General features: G+C 52.1%; 7 protein-coding genes across 7 annotated transcripts; 5 read left to right on the top strand and 2 right to left on the bottom strand.

Moving 5' to 3' along the window:
- Nucleotides 1-1,538: 1,538 nt before the first annotated feature.
- Nucleotides 1,539-3,683, top strand: TGAM01_v201856 (hypothetical protein; the record flags this gene model as incomplete). Its single annotated transcript, XM_018808306.1, has 1 exon — nucleotides 1,539-3,683. One exon carries the CDS (start codon nucleotides 1,539-1,541, stop codon nucleotides 3,681-3,683), a length of 2,145 nt encoding a protein of 714 aa, XP_018658464.1.
- Nucleotides 3,684-7,108: 3,425 nt separating this feature from the next.
- Nucleotides 7,109-8,299, bottom strand: TGAM01_v201855 (hypothetical protein; the record flags this gene model as incomplete). The annotated part of the gene is made up of 2 exons (XM_018808305.2): nucleotides 7,109-7,768; nucleotides 7,892-8,299. 2 exons carry the CDS (start codon nucleotides 8,297-8,299, stop codon nucleotides 7,109-7,111), a joined length of 1,068 nt encoding a protein of 355 aa, XP_018658463.2.
- A 1,023-nt stretch (nucleotides 8,300-9,322) lies between these two features.
- TGAM01_v201854 (mitochondrial inner membrane magnesium transporter mrs2) lies at nucleotides 9,323-11,075 on the top strand (the record flags this gene model as incomplete). Its single annotated transcript, XM_018808303.1, has 3 exons — nucleotides 9,323-9,910; nucleotides 9,993-10,621; nucleotides 10,676-11,075. 3 exons carry the CDS (start codon nucleotides 9,323-9,325, stop codon nucleotides 11,073-11,075), a joined length of 1,617 nt encoding a protein of 538 aa, XP_018658461.1.
- Nucleotides 11,076-13,322: 2,247 nt separating this feature from the next.
- Nucleotides 13,323-13,620, top strand: TGAM01_v201853 (hypothetical protein; the record flags this gene model as incomplete). The annotated part of the gene is made up of 2 exons (XM_024548863.1): nucleotides 13,323-13,343; nucleotides 13,399-13,620. 2 exons carry the CDS (start codon nucleotides 13,323-13,325, stop codon nucleotides 13,618-13,620), a joined length of 243 nt encoding a protein of 80 aa, XP_024406474.1.
- A 452-nt stretch (nucleotides 13,621-14,072) lies between these two features.
- TGAM01_v201852 (DNA excision repair protein ERCC-4) lies at nucleotides 14,073-16,994 on the bottom strand (the record flags this gene model as incomplete). Its single annotated transcript, XM_018808301.1, has 2 exons — nucleotides 14,073-16,880; nucleotides 16,947-16,994. The coding sequence occupies 2 exons, from the start codon at nucleotides 16,992-16,994 to the stop codon at nucleotides 14,073-14,075; spliced, it is 2,856 nt and encodes a 951-aa protein (XP_018658459.1).
- A 775-nt stretch (nucleotides 16,995-17,769) lies between these two features.
- Nucleotides 17,770-18,042, top strand: TGAM01_v201851 (hypothetical protein; the record flags this gene model as incomplete). The annotated part of the gene is made up of 2 exons (XM_024548862.1): nucleotides 17,770-17,802; nucleotides 17,878-18,042. The coding sequence occupies 2 exons, from the start codon at nucleotides 17,770-17,772 to the stop codon at nucleotides 18,040-18,042; spliced, it is 198 nt and encodes a 65-aa protein (XP_024406473.1).
- A 1,131-nt stretch (nucleotides 18,043-19,173) lies between these two features.
- Nucleotides 19,174-21,474, top strand: TGAM01_v201850 (wiskott-Aldrich syndrome protein; the record flags this gene model as incomplete). Its single annotated transcript, XM_018808300.1, has 3 exons — nucleotides 19,174-19,383; nucleotides 19,535-21,368; nucleotides 21,443-21,474. 3 exons carry the CDS (start codon nucleotides 19,174-19,176, stop codon nucleotides 21,472-21,474), a joined length of 2,076 nt encoding a protein of 691 aa, XP_018658458.1.
- Between the last annotated feature and the right edge of the window lie 299 nt (nucleotides 21,475-21,773).

The raw sequence follows: 21,773 nt of genomic DNA, 5'->3' as shown, positions 1-21,773 counted from the left end.
TTCAAAACTATGCCACGACCCCCATGACGGCGCTCGATTCTTCTCTTCCCAACGAACCGTCACCATGAAGTTCGGTACCGCCCTGTAAGCTCGCCAGCGACTCTCGAAGTCTGCTCTGGTGCCTCTCTACTCTCCGGCGCATTCCGTTTTTTTGTCATTAATACAGGGAAAACAACATCTCTACTCACTCTGCATCTTTTTCTTTTTATATTTCTCTTTCGCATCTCATTTATTTGCACTGCTTGCGGCGGCATTGTGCCTGTCCACTGAGAAGAACAACGCATCAGAACCGGGCTCCATCGCATCTCAGGCCAACTCATCAGTCACCTGGACGCAGAAACAAGGGGAAAAAATCGAAAAGTCTCACAAACAAAGAATTCGATCACACAGCAACTGCACTGCTGCCTGTGTTTTTGCTCATTTAACCCCAACACGCTTTCTCTCTCTCTCTCTCTCAGCCCGTTTTCTTGTGTCATCACGGTCCCTTTGTTTTTTTTTTCTTGTCTAGTGGGCAAATCGACTCACTCACCAGGCCTTGCTCGCCACCCGCATCTTGTGCTGCTCAGTTGACAACCAGCGCTGTGGCCCCGGCCCCTCCAGGCGGTCTCGTCGCTGTTACTGCCTAGCCTTGGCTGCTCGGGCGCTGCGCTCCGAAATCGCCAGCGTGCACCACCTGCCCTGTCACTCGCCACCTCAGCGCGAAAGAGTCACACAACCGAGAGCCTGTACCCACTCGCTACCTGAAGCTCAGCGATTACGCCACGCTTCCAGGCTGTCACCTCGCCGTCGCCCCTAAGGCCACGCTGCGAAGAGTCACCGTCGTCGCGATAAATACGCTGCCGCCGCCCTGACAGCCTCGCCTCGTGTCTCTACCCGTACCTGCATTGCATCGATCGATGATCCCTGGACCTTCGACATCCTTGCACTTGTAGGCGCGTCGACCGAGCACCAACAGCCTCTCTTCTCCTTCACACAGCCACACAGTCACGACAATTTGTCACCACAGCCGCATCGTCGTCATCGCATTCGACTCAACTCCATATCCCCGTCTTTATACCGACCTCGCAAACCGATGATAGACTTGCTCTAGAAGTCTCATCACCCCCAACCAACCCAACCCGCCAGAGCATTGGAATCGCGATGCCTCTTGCAAGCTACAAATCTATCTCTCCAGTCGCCGTCTCCGTTTCGTCCTCCGGTCTGCTTGTTTGTGAAAAGCCGGCTCACGTTCTTATCTAAGAATCAACGCCATCTTTAACACTCGAACACGGTTCTATCTGCAGCGCATACTGCATGTTGTTGCTGTAGAACCAGCAAGCTTGACTCGGTAAACCCTCGAAACTGCAATAGCATTCCGGTTGACATAGCCTGACGGCGACTGGAACCCTCGCGCCAGCTTGAAGCATCAAGCTGACATTCTTATATACACATCTACCACACCACATCGCTTTCACATATCATACCTCGATCCTCTTTTCACTATAGCTTAATCCGCCCCCTCTTCTTCTACTTTTATTTCCTTATATAGCACCTCCAAGATGCCGTGCGATACCACCATCTCACCCGCCTATGACCCTTTGAGTCAATACTCCTACAGCTCCTCCGCTTCGTCATCCTTGGCTTCAGCCTCAGTGTGGTCAGGCTCCGACACCGCATCGCAGACCTCAGACGACACCTCTACTTCCACCACTTCGTCCGACAGCGACCCCTGGCAATCCGTCTTCCTCCAGGCGATTCGCCGTCGCCCTGAGGCGCCTAGCCAGCAGCAACAGACTGCGCCTATCCCCATTCCTGCTGTCCCCGCAGAACTGCGTCAAAACCCTAGACGGACCGCGAGTTCCAGCAGCAGCTCGGGATGTCACCCTCCCTCGCTAATCCGGCAGTCGGATCGCAAAGTCAACTTTGTCGACAGCCTCGTTGGTATGTTTTTCTCGCTAATGACCATGATCCTCTCAGAACCATCGTACTTAGCCTTTACCGCGACAGATTCCTCGACTCAGATTGTCGAAGCCATCTGGCCTCTTTCTTCTGCTCCATGCCGCCCGGAACCTGGCAATAGAACCGTGCTCCCGCTGCGGACCTTTATCCAGGAGACTCTTCGGCGCTCACGTACGAGTTACTCGACGCTGCAAGTCGCCCTGTACTATCTGGTCCTCATCAAGCCTCACGTTCCCAAGCGTGGCTTTACCACCGAGCAATACGAGGACCGCTACTCTGACCGCGCTCTTCAGTGTGGTCGGCGCATGTTCCTCGCGGCCTTGATCCTCGCTTCCAAGTACCTTCAGGACCGCAACTACTCGGCACGTGCCTGGAGCAAGATCTCCGGCCTCGGCGTCCAGGAGATCAACCAAAACGAGGTGGCTTTCCTCCTCGCTGTCAACTGGAAGTTGCACATTACAGACGAAGTCTTCCAGAGATGGACTGAGATTGTTCTGAAGCATACACCACCTCCTCCGCCGCCATCGCCGGACGCCTTCTCTCAGCCTCTAGCTCAGCAGACCATGAGATGGAAACATGCCATTCTCAGGCTGAAGCCTGATTTGACCAACGTCGAGGTGCTCATGCCTACTGCTACTGCTACTGCTCAGCTGTCAGCTGCCAGATCCAGTGATCTTTGCGCACTCTCGCCTCGTAGCATCCTCAATCTTCCTGCAGAACAGCAGCAGCGACGAACTCCTTCGGTCCTGGCTGAGGAAGCAACTTGCGATCCCAAGTTGACCACAAAGTACTTGCCTCCTATGGAGCCGACTCCCATGATGGCCGGAACCTACTCGGCCACTCCCGGCAGAATGGCCCCGACTCTGGGTCTTCTCCCGACTCCCCGTCTCACGCCGCAATCAAGTGGTATGTGCACTCCTGCAGCGAGTGCTGCATCCCAAGTCCTCGGAAGAAGCAGCGCAATGGGTTTGGCCATGGCTCAGGCTGGTGTCACCAGCGCCGCCGCCCAGCATCTGGAACGCTTCCCCGCGACAACTCTGTCTACTTCTCCCCAGAACTTCTGCCCCGCTCGTCGATCTTCGCTTGCCAACTCCATCTCGACCATGTCCTCTCCCGAATCGATGGTCTCGGATTTGTCTCACACTTCTCGCTCGTCCTCTGTTTCGTCTGCCTCGTCTCTGGCTAGCGCGACCCTCAACAATCCGTTGATGGCTCAGTCGCGATTCCGATTGATGAAGGCGATGAATGAGAGATCAAGCCTGAAGACGACTATCCACACCGTCTCGGAGAGCAGTGAAGAGTATGGTTTCTCGTCCTCCCCCGAATCGTATACCGGCCCGGTTGCGAAGATTGGAGGCCTTCGGACGGAAACCTCCTTGTCAGCAAGATACGAGCGCGAGCTGGAGCGCCAGTCGCGAGAAGCCGATTCAGATGCCGCGCGCACTCTGCAAGATCTGCATAACCAGAGCATCCGTAGCGCTTACTACGCTCCCGAGGTACCCAAGACTGGAACCAAGCGTAGCAGAACCGCATCGCTGGACCAGCCTCTCCAGGACCACGTCCGCGAGATTCTGGGCGCACCTTATGGAAGCACTACTCGCTTCCAGCAGCCTGTCCTATCCAGCGCGGCAGACACGAGAAAGAGACTCTGCTGCTCCACCGAGGCAGCAACCGGCTACCAAGTAGCAACTGGCAACCATAACTATGGCCTCCGAGAGCCAAGCTTTTGGGAGATCCTCAACTGAAATTTACATCTGGGGCGTTTGTTTGTTTATGACCTGTCAAGCTTTACGCGAACTTAATTTTTCCGCCAACAATCTAATGCTGTTAACTTACCACGGATCGGTTTGGCTGTAACTATTGGCCCTCAATTCTCTCGCTTTTTTATTCTCATTTTCTTTTATTCTTCCCTTTGTTAGAAGACTTGCGATTTGACTATTGATTTCCACGGAATGGCGCTCGAAGGAGAAAGAGAGACTAAAGGACGTCTCGTTGACAACAGAGCTTTTGATATCGCACAGCCTGGGGGCAAAGGGACACTATTTTTTCTGCAAAACGATCATAAACCACCGGAAAGATGATATCCAAGGCATTGGGATGCCTTTTGGAAAAAAGTGCGTTTTAATCTTTTTTTTTTAACTGTTTCCTCGTCCAGGAACAAAGGGAAATTTACACATGGATGGTTATACAACGAATGGTGATGAAAGATATCCTGTATAGTGTGGAAGAGAGAGCAATTTCAGGGGATGAAGGTTGATGATTTAGGGGGTGGCTTTGGAGAGGAGAGAAGATGTTACATGTACGACTAGTAGATGGAGAAGATGAGAGAGAGGCAGTTGATGCTGTTTTGATCTTTTTTTTTATTTTTTTAAACTTTCCAACCTTTTTTTTTTATTTTCTTTTCTTGCTCTAGGCTTTTAGAAGCTGAAGCCTTGTTCGCTTTGGATCCAGTCCTGTATCGAAAGAAGACTGGGGATGAAGCGAATGAGGAGAATTGAAACATGTTGAGCAGGAAGGCTATTGACTGTCCCTTGTTTCTCCATCAGTGACACGCATGATTCAGAACCTACAAAGCAAGCCAGAAAGTGACTTGACTACAAAATATATCAATAAACCACTACCGGATGGACTAAAATTGACTATTTACTTGGATATGGTGCTAAACCACTACAATTCCCATTTATAGCTTTGAAGCCTCTCTTTAGTCTGCCCGTGCGAGTAAGTATTTCTTGATTGGTATTCACGACTCTGTATCAGCCACACCTGACGAGTAATGCTCAAACAGATAATGTGGTGTAATAAGGTATGTATTCAATGTACACAGGTAAGTTTCAGGGCTAAAGCCAATATCCCCATTTGTTCTTTTGTTTTTTCGTGCGCGAAATTAATTAACAGCCCAAACTTTCGGTTCCTTCTGGCGTGACGCTGCTGCAAGTTGCGTGAAAAAAGGGTACGCAAAGCGGCTGCCCACCGAGTGACTCATTGGAAAAGAACCCCCGGCAGAAAAATCCCATTATGGGGAGGGAGGGAGGGATGGTGGGAAATTTCGCTTCCCCTACTTCTCACACAAGTTGAGGCCGGGAGCATGCCTGATTGGGTAAGCGGTGGCGAATAAAGGGAGAGGGGGTTTGAACGATTTTGCTCCGGTTTGCTTCTGGTTTGGATTGCGTGTGGCTCTATGACTAAACTGTCGATACATATGCCTCAATATAGTTTCTTCTGAGGGTTTATCCATTTCTTGCCTTGGCGTAAAACCAGCAAACTGTAAACCGCATGTCGCAAAAGCCAAAGGTGGCAGCCTATATATTAAGAATCCCGATCTATGACTCTCGGTTATTGCTTCTAAAAGCAATATTAGGGCTTCTTTTATTGAGAAGCAACAACCGGGGGTCATAGATCGGATGTTCTTGGTAGATGGGCGGTCGCCTTTCGGGGTTGCAACATGTGTGGTAGTCTTTGTTGGTTAGAAGCCTGGCTATTGGGTATCATGTTTAGCAGCGCAGACTCATGAGTTACCCAATCCATCTCGCCGAAAGGCCCCTTCCTATTCACGGTGGAGTCAGTCATTTCTTGAATGTGGCTGGCTGGCGTAATCCTGCGCGAAAATGAGTGCCTGAGAGTGGGTAAGATATCGCGGGCCTCGTTTACATTCACGGCGAGAAGGCATGTAGTAGGGGCTGGGCCGGCAAAGTGACGCCAAGGGCGTGAATATGACTATGGACGAGGGGGTATGTCGCGTATCAAGAGCTGATGCCGCGCGACTCGTGCGTGGGCGGATGTTGGCGGTATCCTGTCGCGTCTGAGTGGTTCCTTTGGCTCGGCCCAGCCTGAGGAAAGGTAGAATGTGATAGCATAATCTGCACTTGATAGATCCTGGTTAATATCATATTATGAACGCTGCTTATTATACAAAAAGAAAGCCGTACACATGGACGTGAGTAGGAAATCATTTGATCCCTTCATATGCTCACTATTACTGAGCTGCCCAGCCTGGGATGCTTGATAGCAACTCCATGACTCTAGCAAGACCGAAATGAGAATTCCTCCATTCCTTTCCTTCAATCTAATTCCTTTGGTGGCACTCATTTTTCTCTTTTATTCTTTTTTCCCATTTTTTTTTCTCATGTAGCTGAAGTAGTACTGCAGATGTGGGCTGTTGCTTAGGTCCCTCTCCGGAAATGACTGACGTGGACCAACCAAAGCTGATCAAAGCTGTAGCTTTTCATATAGCTAGCTGATTCGTCTGCATGATTCTGGTTCATCTGGAGGATCGAGGCACACGCTGCGTCGAGCCGAATTAGACAGCGGGCGTCAAAACAATGTTTCGCAGGACAATGAAGCGAAGCATTTTGGGAGGGATTGATGATGATAGAGAGGATCGTTAGAAGTCCAGTTGAGAGACGTGGCAGTGACGTTGCCGGCGGTTGTTCGATAAGGTACGTAGTGCAGCGAGGGTAATTCAGTTTCATGCCCCGTAAGGCTTTGGCTAGACAAGATCATACGACTTTAGTCGAGGCATTGGGAGAGCAATACTGCAAACTCGGTAGACCAACAGTCGGAGAGAGAAATGGTAAGATGACAGCGAAAGAGCTCGATCCCAACGTGGGTGTGCCTGGATGCGTGATTGACGGGAATGCGTCTGGACCTGGGCCGAGAGGTCGTTGTGTTCCCGGCACGCTTGCTCGCACTCTGCAGAAGTGAATTGCGTTGGAGGTTGCTTTTTCCGTCTTTGATCTGATTTGGAGAGATGTTGTGTAACCACATCTTCGGTTCACCTGACCATAGCTTTGATTTGCGGACCCCAAATATGCAGCACCGGCTAATGTGACAGCTACCATTTCTCCAGTATCATGCACGTTTTCCACTTGGCAGAGATACAACAGTCGCCTCGCCCTTCTAACCTAGGCTGTATGCATGAAGGAGAGGTGCTGATTAGCCATGAGAGGTGAGTGGTGGGCAGAATGTTGGTATGCCCACTCTTTGGGATGTTGTCATACGTGTACAGCTCGCAGTGGTTCCCTGACTGCGCGTGATTTGACAAAGGTTGGACTCCGTGACAGCCATGGCACTCAAACATGAAAGAGGGCGAAGGGTTAGGGTGAAGAGAGGGGATCAAGGGTACAGGATGAAGGGATTGAAGGAGACGAAAGGGGATACAAGGAAAAGACAGCTAGATGTCGGACCGCCTGACTATAGAGTCTGACCTAGAATCTGGGACGTGCAATGAGAGGAAAAAGGCGCTTCGGATACGCCGCAGTAACTCTCGGGTTTCGAGCGGGTCGCCTCCCCATAGAATTCGACGTTCGAGTTTAATGATTTCTTCCCTTATTACCTCGGTAGGTAGGCCATCAAAGACCCAAGTGCGATAAAGGCAGTTGATGGCTAACATGTTGGGCACTTCAGCATTAAGAATGGAATTGCGAATCAGATCAATCTTGACCTCCCAGGGAGGTTCGACAAGGAGCTTGCCACAGGTCATGTAGCCTCCACGGCAAAGCCAAAACAGCTGGCGCTGCATCTCGTCGTCCCACGGACCGGCAATGAGTCTAGAAGGGATACGTGTCAAGGGATGAATATCTTGCGAGAACCAGTGGACGCCTCGGGCTGCAAATGCGGGCCATTTCAGAGCCTGTTGGTAGTCGGCCTCGAAGCACTCGCGTGCATTAAAGTGAGAGAAGCCCCCGTCATAATCGTGGCCGACTTGTTCAGAATCATCAATCCAAAAGGTACCATGTTGGTAATGACATCCCCGTCCGTGGTTGTCAGCCCACGTCTGCTGGGCTTGCAAGATTAGATCAATGCTGATCCAAGGCTGATCAAGCATTTGAGTCTAAATATATATATATATATGCCTAGATTAGCACTGGCGCGTTCTGGGACCGAGCCATCTCGAAGTACACATGCTAGAACTGCGTCTGCTACTTCAATCTCGGAGGGAAAGGATGAGACCAACCTGGAATTTAGGGTCTCCGTGACAAGGGACATGCTGGGCATTCTCCAACCAAGGCCCGTGAACAATTGCAGGGTTTGTGGGAATGCCGAACCACTGCTCCCAGGTGTCGTGAAAGGCTAGGATGAAGAGACGCAGCAGAGTAGCCCGTCCGGATAGCTTCGCGCCAATGAAGTTGCTGACACGGGGCAGAGCGAGATTGGCGCTATACAGGAGGATGTTTTCGAGAATCTCGGCCGGGAGAGAGTCGAGGGTATTCCGATGGCGTGTCTTTCGAGTAGCCATGACGGAGAACAATGACTTCCTAGTCCTTGGGGCCTTGAACGGCGGCTGCTGTTCGCATAGCGCCTGGGGGCGACTCGTGGCAGGCGTCTTGCGTTTGCCCTTGACGTGAATTTTGGTAAGTTCCATCAAGCGTCCAAGAAGAAAGAAAAGAGAAGCGAGATGACGGCTGCTGCACAATCGTATATGGGTACTTGTAAGAGTGAGCCGTCTGATATGAAATTCCAGCAACGGATGGGACCGCTGGAAGGACGGTCTGGGGATCCTCTTTTGGGGGGCGGGCGGCAGGCAATTTATGGTGGAGACAGCCTGCCTTCGCGGCTCGACTACCGACAGCTTCTTGTCTTGTTGCGGTAAAGTCGAGGCCAAGGCGGCGGTGAATAGACTTCAGCCGAAGGATGGTGGTTGCTAGGCCAGGAATTGAATTGTGCAGAATTGCTGGGGGACGCTGCACGAGGAAGAACTGGGCGGCGGCCACAGCAAATGCTTGGGGCGAGTCGACGCTTTGCGAGCGACCCAGGCCGCTGAAAGTCTGAACCTTGGCCCCATTTGGTCAGCCATCGAGCACTAGCAGCAGTACCTGGGTAAGTAGCATTTGGACGGGCGAGCAAAAGAGCCAAATTGCTGGGAATCGACGTGGTTGAGAGACAATCAAATCAAAGTCAAGAATTGAAGATGACGGAGTCAAAGTGCTTTTTGCACAAATCGAATTGTTCGTGGTACAAAGTACGGGGTACCCCATTATTCCTGTACTTTATCACTTGAGGCGTTCTTGCCGAGTTTCTCTCCAGATGCGCTGGCAGGAACCAGGTGGGCAGGAAGCAGGCGGACAGGAAGGGAAGTGGTCCGTGCACCACCGATTGCGATAGCGAGGTAAATTTTGAGATGGCAAACTTCTGGGATGATGCGTGCCGTATTATAAACGAGCTGAAGAAATTAGAGAAACTGGCAGCCATCATCAACAAGGTTGTTTAATTTTTAGCATTTGCGACGCTCGTTCAAGACACAAATCTTCTCTGCTGCTAAGCCAATAGAGGCAGTGGCCCTGTTTCTCATATCCATATCCGCATCGGCTATCGCTGGCTCAGACTCGACCGGCCGTCCGACTGCGTCTATGTTGAAGATAGTCTATCGCCGCGCCACTCTATAGCGATGCAATCTGCGGCATTGCGATCGCCAGTACCTTCGCGAAGCCTCTTGCGATTCCTGCGCTCGCAGTCGGAGATTGCCTTCTTCAACTACAACTGCGGCCATGTCTGTCGAAGCCGAGCGACGAACGGAGCCTCAGGCCAGCGAGCCTTGAGAGCGCAGTCGACCGCCCTCGGCGCCAGTTCCAATTCTAGCCAGCCGATTCTTTATACAGAGCTTGAGTCGTCCATTTTCAGTCTGGGACAGCTACAGATCGGGCGAGCGGTGCGAAGAGCCTGCGCGAAAACGCTGCAACGGGAGTCGTTTTATACCTCGACGCCTGCGCACCAGAAGACGACCGATGCGAATACGGCGCCATCATGGCAGGAGAGGCTCTGGGGTATTGGAGTGCGCAAAGGTGCCAAGTCTCTGAAACCAGACGATTTGCCTTCGCGCGATGACATGGACCACGGCTCATCCATGTTCAACAATCGGCGGATCCTGTCTGCCAAGGCAGCGCTGGAGCCGCGACTACGTTGTACAGAGGTCGATGAGAACGGCAAGGTGATTCTGATGGATGGCGAGTTCAAAAAGACGGAGCTGATTGCAAAGGTATGTTATATGTTACTAAAGGAGGATTCTTGGCCGTGGTTGTGGGAGTGGTGATGTGCTAACCATATCATGATATCAACAGTATGGGTTACTGCCCCGTGATTTGCGCAAAATCGACTCATCCAATCTCCCCCATATCCTCGTTCGCCCGTCAGCCATTCTGCTGAATCTACTACATCTGAGGGTCCTCATAAAGCGTGACCGCGTGCTACTCTTTGACGTCTACGGCTCCAAGACGTCTTACCCGCAGTCTGCCTTTATGTATGACCTCCAGGGCAAGTTGCAGCAGAAACCCCCGCCTGGCGTGGCGGGGCTGCCCTACGAGTTCCGTGCTCTCGAAGCTGTGCTGACATCGGTTACATCTGAGCTGGAAGCGGACTTTGAATCCGTGCGAGAGCCGGTTATGCGCATCCTTAGCGAGCTCGAAGACGACATTGACCGACAAAAGCTGCGTCAGCTTTTAATCTTGTCCAAGCGAGTTAGCACGTTTGAACAAAAGGCCAAGCTGGTGCGGGACGCCATCGAAGAACTGCTGGAAGCGGATGATGACTTGGCGGCCATGTACCTGACAGAAAAAGTACATGATTTGTACAGGAGCACCGACGACCATACGGAGGTTGAGATGCTGCTCGAGTCGTACCATAAGCTTGCAGATGAAATCGTACAAGAGGCCAGCAATTTGGTGTCTGGCATCCGCAATACAGAGGAACTGTGAGTTTGACAGATATTTTATCTTGTTGTCCATACTAATTGTTTGTATGACAGTTCTCGAGCTATTCTCGATGCCAATCGAAACGCTCTCATGCTTTTGGAGCTCAAATTCAGCATTGGGACGCTGGGACTGGCAATGGGCACATTCATTGCTGGACTGTACGGCGCCAATCTGGAGAACTTTATCGAAGAGACCAACTGGGGTTTCGGTGCGGTTACGGCCGCATCGACAGTCTTTTCCCTTGTAGTCTGCTGGTACGGACTGGTCCGGCTGCGTAAGATCCAGCGCATCAAGATGATAGGCGGCGAGCGGCCGCGGCTGTCGCGGGGCCAACCATATTACGACGACGGTGCGGCGCTTGGCATCCTAGACTCGAGGAACAGAGAGCTACTGCTGCGGGCGCACATGCAGAAGGCGATTAATAACAGGAAGAAATGGTGGTTCTCACGATGAGAAGGGCGCGCACGAATAGGCTGGGATCTCTCCTGGATATCTATATATATGAAAGACGGCTGTAATTGCTTACTAACCCATCCCCCCTTATTATACGGAGTATCTCCCCCAACTATGGCATATATAAGGCGCTTCAGGGGGCTATGAATGAATTTACGTGTATGAATTAGATATTTACTTGTTCCTATAGCTCCTCTTTCTCTTTTCGTCTCATCTCTTGTCTGTAATTGTACTACTGGTTATACCTATTGCGCAGGAGGAAAAAGAATGGCGACCGTCAGACAGTGATGGGAATATTGAGCGGGCATATCATCCTGAGTCGGGTTTTGGAATCGGCGGAGCTGGCACTGATGCCTACCACTTTGCCTGTATTGCAAAAGGACTGGATGCTACCCCATGTACAATAGACAGACGCAATGCAGCAAGCGTCGCATACAGCGTACAGCAAGCATATGAAAGTTGCGGTACAGCGCGCGCGCACTCACCGCCCAAAACACTGCTGGAACCCACGAATTGCCGGCAAATGCACTTCATTTAATACGACACCGCCTCTGCGAGCATCAGGCAACCCGCTGAGCATGGGCCAATGGCGGCGGTATGCGCTGGTGGCCCTGGAGAACGCGCAAGGCACGTAGAAGAACGGTGAGTAGGCATGCATGCAGTGATGGCCTCCCATTGGCAGATACCTGGTATTATGTGCCTGAGAGACGGTGACTGACATTACATTGCAGACGCTGGGAAAGCGGGAACACGGAATATGACAGAAGACATGTGATAATGGTACCGGCGCGAGCTATAGGCTGGGAGTGAAGCAATCTAGAAGCAGTGGGAAAAGGGCGTGGTTGATAGGAACTGGAGTTTGGCTTGGGGAGTGGTTGACGTCACGAGCGCTCTGTTTTGGGTTTCTCGGGTCCAAAACACCGGAAACACGCAGAATCTCGATGAAGATGCAGATGTACGCACAGCCTCGTATCGAATAAAGCAAAAAGCAAAAAGCAGATTAAGATCAAAACCAAACAGGGCATGTGGCCTATGAACATGCTTCCATAGGTAGAATTCTAAGTCCAACGGAGCACAGAGACGGCCTGACTGTCAAAAATCAAGATTTCCAGGGACCAGGGTTGGTGCATATACGTCAAGGGGGGCCCCACTCCGGCTGCCGTTGAAACTAGCGGGAGCAGCAGCAGCCTTACCGCAACAACGCAGAAGAAGAGGTGAGAGACTGAATGCATGCATGTTGTGATAAAATGGCGGAGCAGAAGCACCGACAAAAGGGTAGGGGACAGTAATTTGGTGCTGTAATAGTGGCAGCAATGAATCTTTTGGCCGTTTTAGGGGAGGCAGCCCGTTGGTAGTGACGGCGACGGTCCAGTATGACGATTTCGGCGGCAATGACGATGTGCAATAAAAGGGTGACATAAGTAACATGCAACAATCATGTTGACGTCATGGAACGGGCCTCAGCCACAGGAGAAGAAGCTTCTGCCAGATTGCTGCTTTCGGGGAGCCTTTTTTCCCTTACTGGAATTGATGAAAATAAGCATTTTTGCAATGATGACGCTGGAGAAGCCACATCTGGTGCCAATCTTTGCCTGCCTTGATACCACCAAGATGCAAATCTGGGCCCCCCCTTGCCTGGTGTGAGTGGATGCCAAGTTGTGGATGGAGAGACACGGTCCAACGACGGGAGCTGCAGGAGTGATTGATAGGCCGTCCAGGGAACTTTGCTGTGTTCATGTGCCTGTGTACAGCATGTGAGTGAGTTTCGGGAGTGTGGCTAGTTTTAGGTACCGTGCGTATGTGGCGTAGGTGCAGAATGTACCTGACTCTCTCTCTCTCTCTCTGCCTTGGAAGATGCAAAGGCTAGAGGTGGTATCGTGTAATGAAATGCGGCACCTTGCAGCAGTAGTGGTCCCCTTTTTCCTGGGTACATTCCGCGCGTTAGTTTGTGGTCAAACGTATCTATTGCGTGAGGCGAGAAGGGACAATGGGGCCGGAGTAGAACTGGTTGCAGGGATACAGGCATCTTTTCGATTCTTTGGGGGGGCTCTTGTGTGTATAAGAGAAGGGAGCTCGCCACCTCTTTCCACGTCTCTCTTTCCTTCTTCTGCATGACCATTCGTTCCACAAACGAGAATTCCTCTTAAGATCACAGCTTCTTCATTCTGACACTGAGAATCAACATACTCTGTTAAATCACCACACAAACACTTTTCTCACCACAACAACAAAACACAAACATTCACAATGGGTGCCGTCGTATCTTGCGTATGTACCACCTTTCCACGATAAAAAACACACACAAAAAAAAAAAAACCTTCAGATGCTAACCAGTTCATTCCAACAGTTCGAAGCCATCTTCCGGACCATCGGTTCCGTCATCATGGCCATTATTAGCGGCATCGGCAACATGCTCACCGCGATCATTAACGGCATCGTCGCTTTCTTCGGCATCATCATCGGCTGCCTGACATGCGGCCGCTCTGGAGGCAGACGGCACAGACATGGAGGAATGCGAGGCTCCAGAATGCGGAGCACAGTATAAACCAACCAAAAATAAAAAATAAAAAATGAAAAAGCCGAAGATATGAGCAGCTGCCGATGTTGATGCCTCTTTTCTGGCTTGATTCTTGGGACGGCCCTATTTTTTTCTCAACTTTCACCTCGAGCGGGTTATGAATAACGACCATGAACGGAATGAAAAAAAGGACGCGCACTACCACAACAACAACCCGATTTTTCCTTGTGCTGTACGATTATTTGTTTTATTGTTTGGAACTCTGTTTTGAGATACCTCGACCTCCGGGTCGCTACCTTTGCGGTATATCCTCTTTTCTTTGTCTCTTGTTTACTGCATGTATTATTACATATTAGCTTTGGTTTAATTTGAATAAGACGCTATTATTGGCACACTTTTGTCCCTGCTCATTATGTGAATATCATCATATAAAAGTCTCATTAAATAGAGGTACCTAGTAAAAGTGGTGAGGAGATGTATCAGTCATCTTCCTCCATCACATTCCTATTAAAGAAGCCGTGGATTTTGTTGGCCGATACCCTGCCTACAATCGGCTCCAGCTCCTTGGGCTCCATGTTGGCCACCTCCCGTATGTTCTCCGTATCTAGCACTAGGCTTTTGATGTTCTGCGGCGTCACGCCTGGTACAATGGAGAGCATTTCCTGCGGCTCTTGGTTGAAGACCTGGTCTTCTACCTTGGAGTCCTTGTCCAGGCCTGCCTGCACTGCTGCGATCGGATCAGGTTCGTGCTCCAGGGTTTTCAGAGAAGCGAATATCTCTGCTGTCTCGTACGGGGAGGATGACCAGATGATGCGCAGTTTAGGAAAGGCCAGCGTCAGTAGCACCAGCTTAGACTGGAGATCTGACGACACGTTGGTGGGGGCCACGCTGTTGAGGCTGCCCGAAAGATCGGCAAAAGGCTCAAGGGTAAACGACTTGTTTTGGTCAAATTCAATCAGCAGCATGGGATTTTTGTAGTGCTGAAACATGGTTTCTGCCTGGGTGTATAGTCTGCCATCCTTAAAGGATGAGATCAAGTCATTGATGGACTTTCGCTCAACGCAAATGTTGGGTGACAAGATGTAATCGCCCACCGTCAGCATGCATGGTACTACGACCATGGAGCGTCCGTGCAGCAGCGACGGCAGCGAAGACCTGAATTCTCGCACGTCGACAACGACTCGAGGCGGTTCGGCGGTCGCCGCCAGCTTACCGCCTCCGGCGATGCGGGTGTTGACGGTGCGCAGAAAGGCTTCCTGCGGGTCTTCCATGCCGTGCGGGTCGACCGTCATTACCAACGACATGCTCGCTCGCTCTTTGATAAGCTTGGTGAAGGCATCTTTTTCCCGTCGAACGGAAGACAGATATCGCTGCTCCTCAACCGAGCCCCCGTAATACAAAAAGTACACGCGGACATTGCGGTCATTGTGAGACGAACGGTACACTTCCACCCGGCGAATAAAGGAGGCGTCTGGCTCATACATGATGATGTATCGCGGCTTAACCTCCTCCAACACATGCTCATCTTGGTCTCCGTCGTAGGCGTGCACAACAAGCAGGTCCTGCATCTCATATAGCTGATAGTAGTCTTCCATGTCTTCCAGCGGATCGGCAATTATGTCCTCTTTCTGCTGCTGCGCTTCCTCTTCTGTGATCTGAACTTCTGCCAGTAGATCGGCCACCTCGGCCGGTTTCTCAAAATATTGCGCAATGCTCCCGTTATCAGCACGTCCATACATGGCCATCGAGCTAGCTCCGCCTCGCATTCTTCGCCTCTTATTTGCTGGCGCTTTGCCTCCTCTTAGACCGCCGTGTCCCGGACGTGGATCCGATGCACCGTTGAGAGCCTTTTGATTCTCGGAGAACAAGCTGGCGCTGACTTGCGCAAATTGTCGTTTCCACCGTAGGTAGTTTCGAAGCTTTCGCCTCATCATAAAGTTGGCAGACGGCCGGCGGGCTTCCTCAGCACGTTCGCGTTCGAACTCGGGGTCGTTTACGGCAGGAAGCTTCTCCTTGTCTGCCCTTGGCTTCACATGCATAACTTGAAGATAGTCTCGAAGCTGTCGACAAGTATCTGTATTTGAGCACATGATTAATATTCCTCCGTTAGAGTCATCACGAGCTTTAGGCTCAAAAAACAGATCTCGATCAATCTCCTCCAGGACTTCTGCCAGAACACCCCATTTTGGCAATTCCTCAAGGACGGGTCGCAAAGAATCGATATTTTCGCCGCTTTGCGATACGTTTTTGGGATTAGCAGAGTATACACGCCTCCGGGCAGTGTCAAATATGGTTTGGGCAGCATCCAAAAACAGCCAAGGCGATTGGGATTGTCGGGTCGATCCGGGAGGAGGGGAGTGTGCGGCGTGAATAGTATCGAGGTGTTGCAGGAAAGCCACAGCATCGTAGGTAAGGATGTTGCTAAGCAGCCCGCGGAGGATGGTCAAATCGTTAACGATCTGCCGCGTCTTCCAACTGACCCGATGCCAATTGGGATCGAGCTGGCGACGGACAATTACGTCAAAGTTCTTGAGCAGTGCGCTATCAAGGTTCCAATCGTCCATTTCCAGGCCCGAGTTGCCCTTTTTGAGCTCGTGGATGCTGACTTCGACGCATTCCATGATTGCATTCTGAATATCCGTCATGGAGTCCGTCATGGGGACCTCAAGCTCAATGACTTCAGCCTTTTTCCTGCCTTCGAGGGATTGTGCAACGGTAACATGGAATCTCGGCCAGAGAGACGCCTTTTTGAGAAATAGATTTCTCATCATGGTGGTCAATGGTGAGAAGCCCGTTGTGAAAGGATCTGGGTTGTCTGAAAAGGCCTTGAGGAAGCCGACCTTGTTCTTCTGCCGATACACTCGAAGGATGAATGCCTCCAAGGAAGTGGCAACAATCCTGTCTGCGTGAAGGACAACAAGGCCGGTGATGAGCTCGGGACTCAACAGTCCCGTAAGGAGGTCGACGACGAGAATACGAGACGTAATGCTGAATATGCCTCCGTTTGCATACATTTTCTCTCTGGCACCGACGGTCTGAGAATCCGTATTGACAACGGTCAGGCCCCGTGCCTTGGTAGATGCGCTGATGGCGGCATGCTCGGCCAGTGCTTCGCCAACCCAGTTGTTCTCACGCTCGTCTGCGCCGACGAGGACGATGAGGTTGCTCCCGGCGGCATCGTAGGAGTGGAGGAGGTTTGTGATGAGGCGCATCTGGCCCAGCCCGCGGGCCAGGATCACGAGTTCATCTTCGGCTCGAAGCTCCTGGAACAGCTGCTGCTGGTATTCCTATGCGCACTCTGTTAGCATCAATTACGGGGCCCAAGAAGCTGCAAGCCGAGAGGCTGGGCCTACCAGAGGCAGAGATAACTTGACTGGCTGCGGCGCATTGCTGGTCGACATGCGGGGCGCCGAGAGAGTTGGTGGTGATGCTTCATGGCCCGAAGACCGTGAAGTTTCCCCAGAGCTATCGAGATCGAGTCAAGAGTGGCTCGGCAGCTTCCGTTACAAGGTACCTGCAGAAAGCCTGTTTTAGTATGGCCGATTGGCGTATTGACGGGGTACCGTTTTCTTAGCGTAGGTAAGCTTGCTGCTCTAGGTGGGGGCTCCGTTTTCTCACGTGACTGCTAGCATGCTGGAGCTGTCTTCCCGTTTGAAATCTGGGGCGTTACGGATTACAAGTGTGTACTGCGGTACCTTGATGCCCAGTGTAATGCTACGGCCATCGCTTACAAGCCCGTATCAGGAGAGATAACACAGAATGATGCTTCTGTTCAGTCATGTTCTAGTCGATGACTGATGTTCAACCGCATCGCATCAAGTTTACGATTTTTGCTTGCGCGGTGGTTACACACCAAGCGCTTTCTTGCTTGGTTCAAGTCGGTGCCAACATCCCCAATGACGTTGACAGAAACGTCATCCACATCTAACCCAGCGCCACCAGCGCCTAGAAGCGGCGCCTTATCGAACGAACCTCACCTCAGCTAAGGCGCTTTGGGTGTATATATAGTTTGCGGGTTTGCTGCCCAAGTTCTGACTTCCTTTCTCTCCATACTATAAGAACACACAAAGTTGCATGATTATTCTTCGTAACAGAACTACGATTGCACATCTACGTTATAAACACAATATTTTAAACCTATATACAAAGAGAACACTCGTCTCAAAACATATCAACATGGATTCCGGCAACAACCAGCAGAAGAAGGAGGTATGTCTTGCGTTTGTTGTTTCATCCATTTGAATTCTGTGACAAACCGAGTCGGCTAACATGGAGTTCTCTTAGGGCGAGAAGCAATTCTCCATCCAGCCCATCCAGGACAACGCCGCCGCCGACCCCAAGTTTGCTGCGCACCAGGCTCATCCAGGCCCGGCTGTGGCCAAGAGCATGCCTTCAGAAGAGGGCACCAAGGAGGAGCGCCAGGCCAGAAAGGAGGAGCTGAACAAATAAAGAGAGAACAATACACAGCAACAGAGCGTTTACCATTAATCAATACATTGTTTTTTATCTGAAAATCTCTTTCTTTACGAATGACTTGATGTGGTTTAAGCCTTGACTAAGGTATAAAGAGGCTATACATGCCTGATGGAGTATATGATGTTCGCAGTAGAATGTAACGGCGGGGTGCGATGATGAGGAGTGCAGCGGGTTGGGCTACTCAACACTGCCCATTTAGCCACTAGTATCATATGTGATGCTCTATATCTTGTAACACGCTCCATCTCACGAAACGCCAAAGATTAATTAACCAAATTCCCCGTAGCTTCTGCCATGGCTCTGCAATCGATAACCGCCGTCGTCACCATTGGAAGGTCTCGTGCCTTTTCTGCGTGATGACGAAAGAGACTGGCGCGGCTTTCTGCTAATGGAATCAGCTTCAGTCAGCAGCAGGCAGGGGAACCGCTACCCATGGATGCCTTGGGCCTATTGCAGCACCCCTCCCCGCTAATTTCCAGCAGCCTAGCCCCAAGACTACAGCGATGCGAGAGGGCTACGAACACTGTGTAATTTGCGCTGCTGCGGATTCCATAACGCCCGGGGCGGAGCTGTGCACCGAAACTGCCAGTGGAACTTGCTGCGGATTCCCGGGTCCCTTGTCCGAACAGCGCAACCTCACGCCAGCACGTCCTCTTCCTTCACTTTCGCCCTCGCCTTGTTCTCTCCCATCTTCCTGTCCTCCCAAACTCTCTTCCTTGATGCCTCCGCCGCTGGAGACGCATGTTCGACTCGGTTCCTCCCTTGCACGAAACAGTCATCCTATCCCTAGCGCTTGCTCGGCCCGAGGCCGTTGCCCACGCCTGCCTGGAGGCTGCGGCCCTTGAATCAATCTTGCTGCCTTTTGACAGCGGGCGCCAACTCTAGACGAAAAGAGGAGACGGTCAAGTCCAGCTACCATCGACTACCTGCTATTAGGCGCCCCCTCTTTCCACGCCGCCAAACCGACAACCGCCAAACAGTCGCTCGTGAACAGCTCCTCGCTGCAGAATCGACCTCTTCTCCCTTTTTTGTTCCCGCCACCATCCGCCGCCGCCGCGCCTTTGGCCCAGCGACCGCTCCCGAGCGGCCTCCACCGCCGCAAACATGCCCTCTATCCTCAACGACGACGACAAGGATACCGTCAAGCGCTTCGTGCCCAAGCAGTCCAACAAAATCCAGGCTGTTGCCGTCGCCAAGCTCTACGTTGCGTATCCCAATCGCTCGAAATGGACCTACACGGGCCTGCAGGGCGCCATTGTGCTGGCCAACGATCTGGTCGGCAACACCTACTGGCTCAAATTGGTGGACATTTCGGTATGTGTGACCCCCTTTGAATCACTTTTTCTCAGCTTACTCTACTGCTGGCTTTGTTCGGAAACAAGGCCCGTGGGAAGCAAGTGATCGATATGGAGAGAAGCGAGAGAAGAAGTCAACGTGTTAACAGCTTTTGGTGTATTCATAACAGCCATCCAACCGCGGGGTCATCTGGGATCAAGAAATCTTCGATACGTGGAGCTATAACCAAGACCGAACCTTTTTCCACACCTTCGAATTAGAGGAATGCCTCGCTGCGCTCAGTTTTGTCGACGAGAAGGAAGCCAAACAGTTCAAGAGGAAGATGGACGAGCGAGAAAAGAACGCGAGCCGAGCCACGAGAGCCGCTCCATTTGGCGGATCTAACCAGGCGTCAGGAGGCCAGAAGCACAGCCTGTTGGGCAACATCTTTCACCGACACTCGACCGTATCTATGATACCGGACACCGCAACTTCCAATTTGTCGGGGTTTTCCCACAACTCTGGCTCCTCAGTTAGCTTGAACGATAACAAGGGCTCCGAATTTGCCTTGCTGGACGCCTTCGACCCCCTCTGGCGAGAGCATTTCGGCCAGGATCTTGCCGACAAGGGCTTGAATGATGACTTTATTAAGGACAACCAAGAATTCATTGTCGACTTTCTCCGTGAAGAGCAAGCCAAGCTAGCCAATGAGGCAGCGCCGCCACCACCACCGCCCGCCCTGCCTTCACCTTCGACCAACGGCCTCGAATCAAGAACCGTGAGGGCACCGCCTCCACCTCCACCCGCCGCCGCGGCAGCCGCTGCTGCCCTGAACAGCTCCCCTTCTGCCAAGAGATCAGGACCTCCTCCGCCTCCAGCCCCTCGGCGATCGGGTGGCCAGGTCACCAGAGATGCCAGCCCACCGAGAGCACCGTCTCCTCCCCGGCCGAGATTCAATGCCCCGCCTCCCCTGCCCGACGCAGGCAAGTTTGCGAACCAAGCCGCCGACAAGAAGAAGTCGTCCGTATTATCAATAATACCTGGTGCTACCTCGTCTATCCCTCCTCCTCCTCCGCGACCTGCCAAGACTCCTCTCGAGTCCGACGACCACAAGTTCAATGTTCCGCCGCCCTTCACAGGCCAACGCATTTCTGCGCCCCCTCCACCAAGCCGTGGACCAGTTCCTCCTCCACCACCTCCACGGGGCAGCGATGCCGGCATATCGATTCCTGCCGCTGCTCCTCCTCCTCTGCCTCCAAAGGTGCCGACCGCGAGCGCTCCTCCTTTGCCGCCGCCAAGTGCTCGGCCAGTCCCGCCTCCACCAGCGGCAAATCATGCGCCGCCGCCTCCTCCTCTACCGGTAGCAAACAGCATCCCAGCTCCTCCTCCGCCTCCAGCTCTGCCGTCACCAAAAGCGCCGTCGTTGCCTCCTCCGTTGCCCACGGTCAGTGCTCCACCAGCAGTTCCGCCTCCGCCGCCGTTGCCATCGCCGGGAGTTGCCAGTCCTCCACCACCCCCTCCACCTGGTCCTCCGCCGATTCCTGGAGCTGGCAGCGCTCCGCCGGCACCTCCACCACCACCTCCTCCTATGCCCGTAACCAGCGCCGCCCCTCCTCCGCCGCCGCCGCCTGGCCCCCCTCCGATCCCAGGAGCTGGAGCTCCTCCTCCTCCTCCACCGCCACCTCCATTTCCATCTGCAGCAGGTGTCCCACCTCCTCCTCCTCCTCCGCCGCCGGCGGCGATGCCAAATCGAGACTCTGGCTACTCGTCTGGCGCCCCTTCAGCTGCTCTTCCCAAGGCAGAAGGTGGACGGGCGTCTCTACTGGGAGATATTCGGGGAGCAGGCGGTATCGGTGCTCTCAAGAAGGTGGATAGGACCAAGATCAACGACCGCAGTGGAGCGTCTGTTGGTGGAGCTTCTGGTTCAGGCGCGGGAGCTGCTGCTGCCCCTGCTGGACCAGGAGGTGTGCCAAATGCTCTAGCAGCAGCTTTACAGAAGATTAAGGATAAGGCTAGCAAGAGCGGTAAGTTTCTACTTTTTTGCTCTTTATTGTCGATGGGGAATGATTTTGTGTACTAATTTTGGCTTTTCTTATAGACGATGAAGAGGAAGAGGAAGATGATTGGTAAAGAAATCAATATCAAAGGAGAAGATGATGAAGAGATATCTACGCCACCAGGCACCATGATTGTTGTGGCTACCCAGGGAAGGGTAAAGGGGGCAAGGGGAGAAATGAAGACCCCAATTCACAGGGCTTCAATTATACGAGGCACACGCTAAGTCATCTGGCTTATAAAAACTTCAACGAGATCCTTGCAATTCGCGGCTACCACGGAGTAGGGTTAGTCAAAAACCTCAAGGCTACAGAGAATGAGAGAGAAATACGATGGAAGGTGGTTTTGCTGTTGTATATTTTTCTGAGTGAAGG

This window comes from Trichoderma gamsii (assembly GCF_001481775.2).
Source record: "Trichoderma gamsii strain T6085 chromosome Unknown Scaffold_4.2, whole genome shotgun sequence".
Taxonomy (NCBI): Eukaryota; Fungi; Ascomycota; class Sordariomycetes; order Hypocreales; family Hypocreaceae; genus Trichoderma; species Trichoderma gamsii.
The sequence above is the reverse complement of the archived record's forward strand: the minus strand, read 5'-3'. Positions and strand labels throughout refer to the sequence as shown.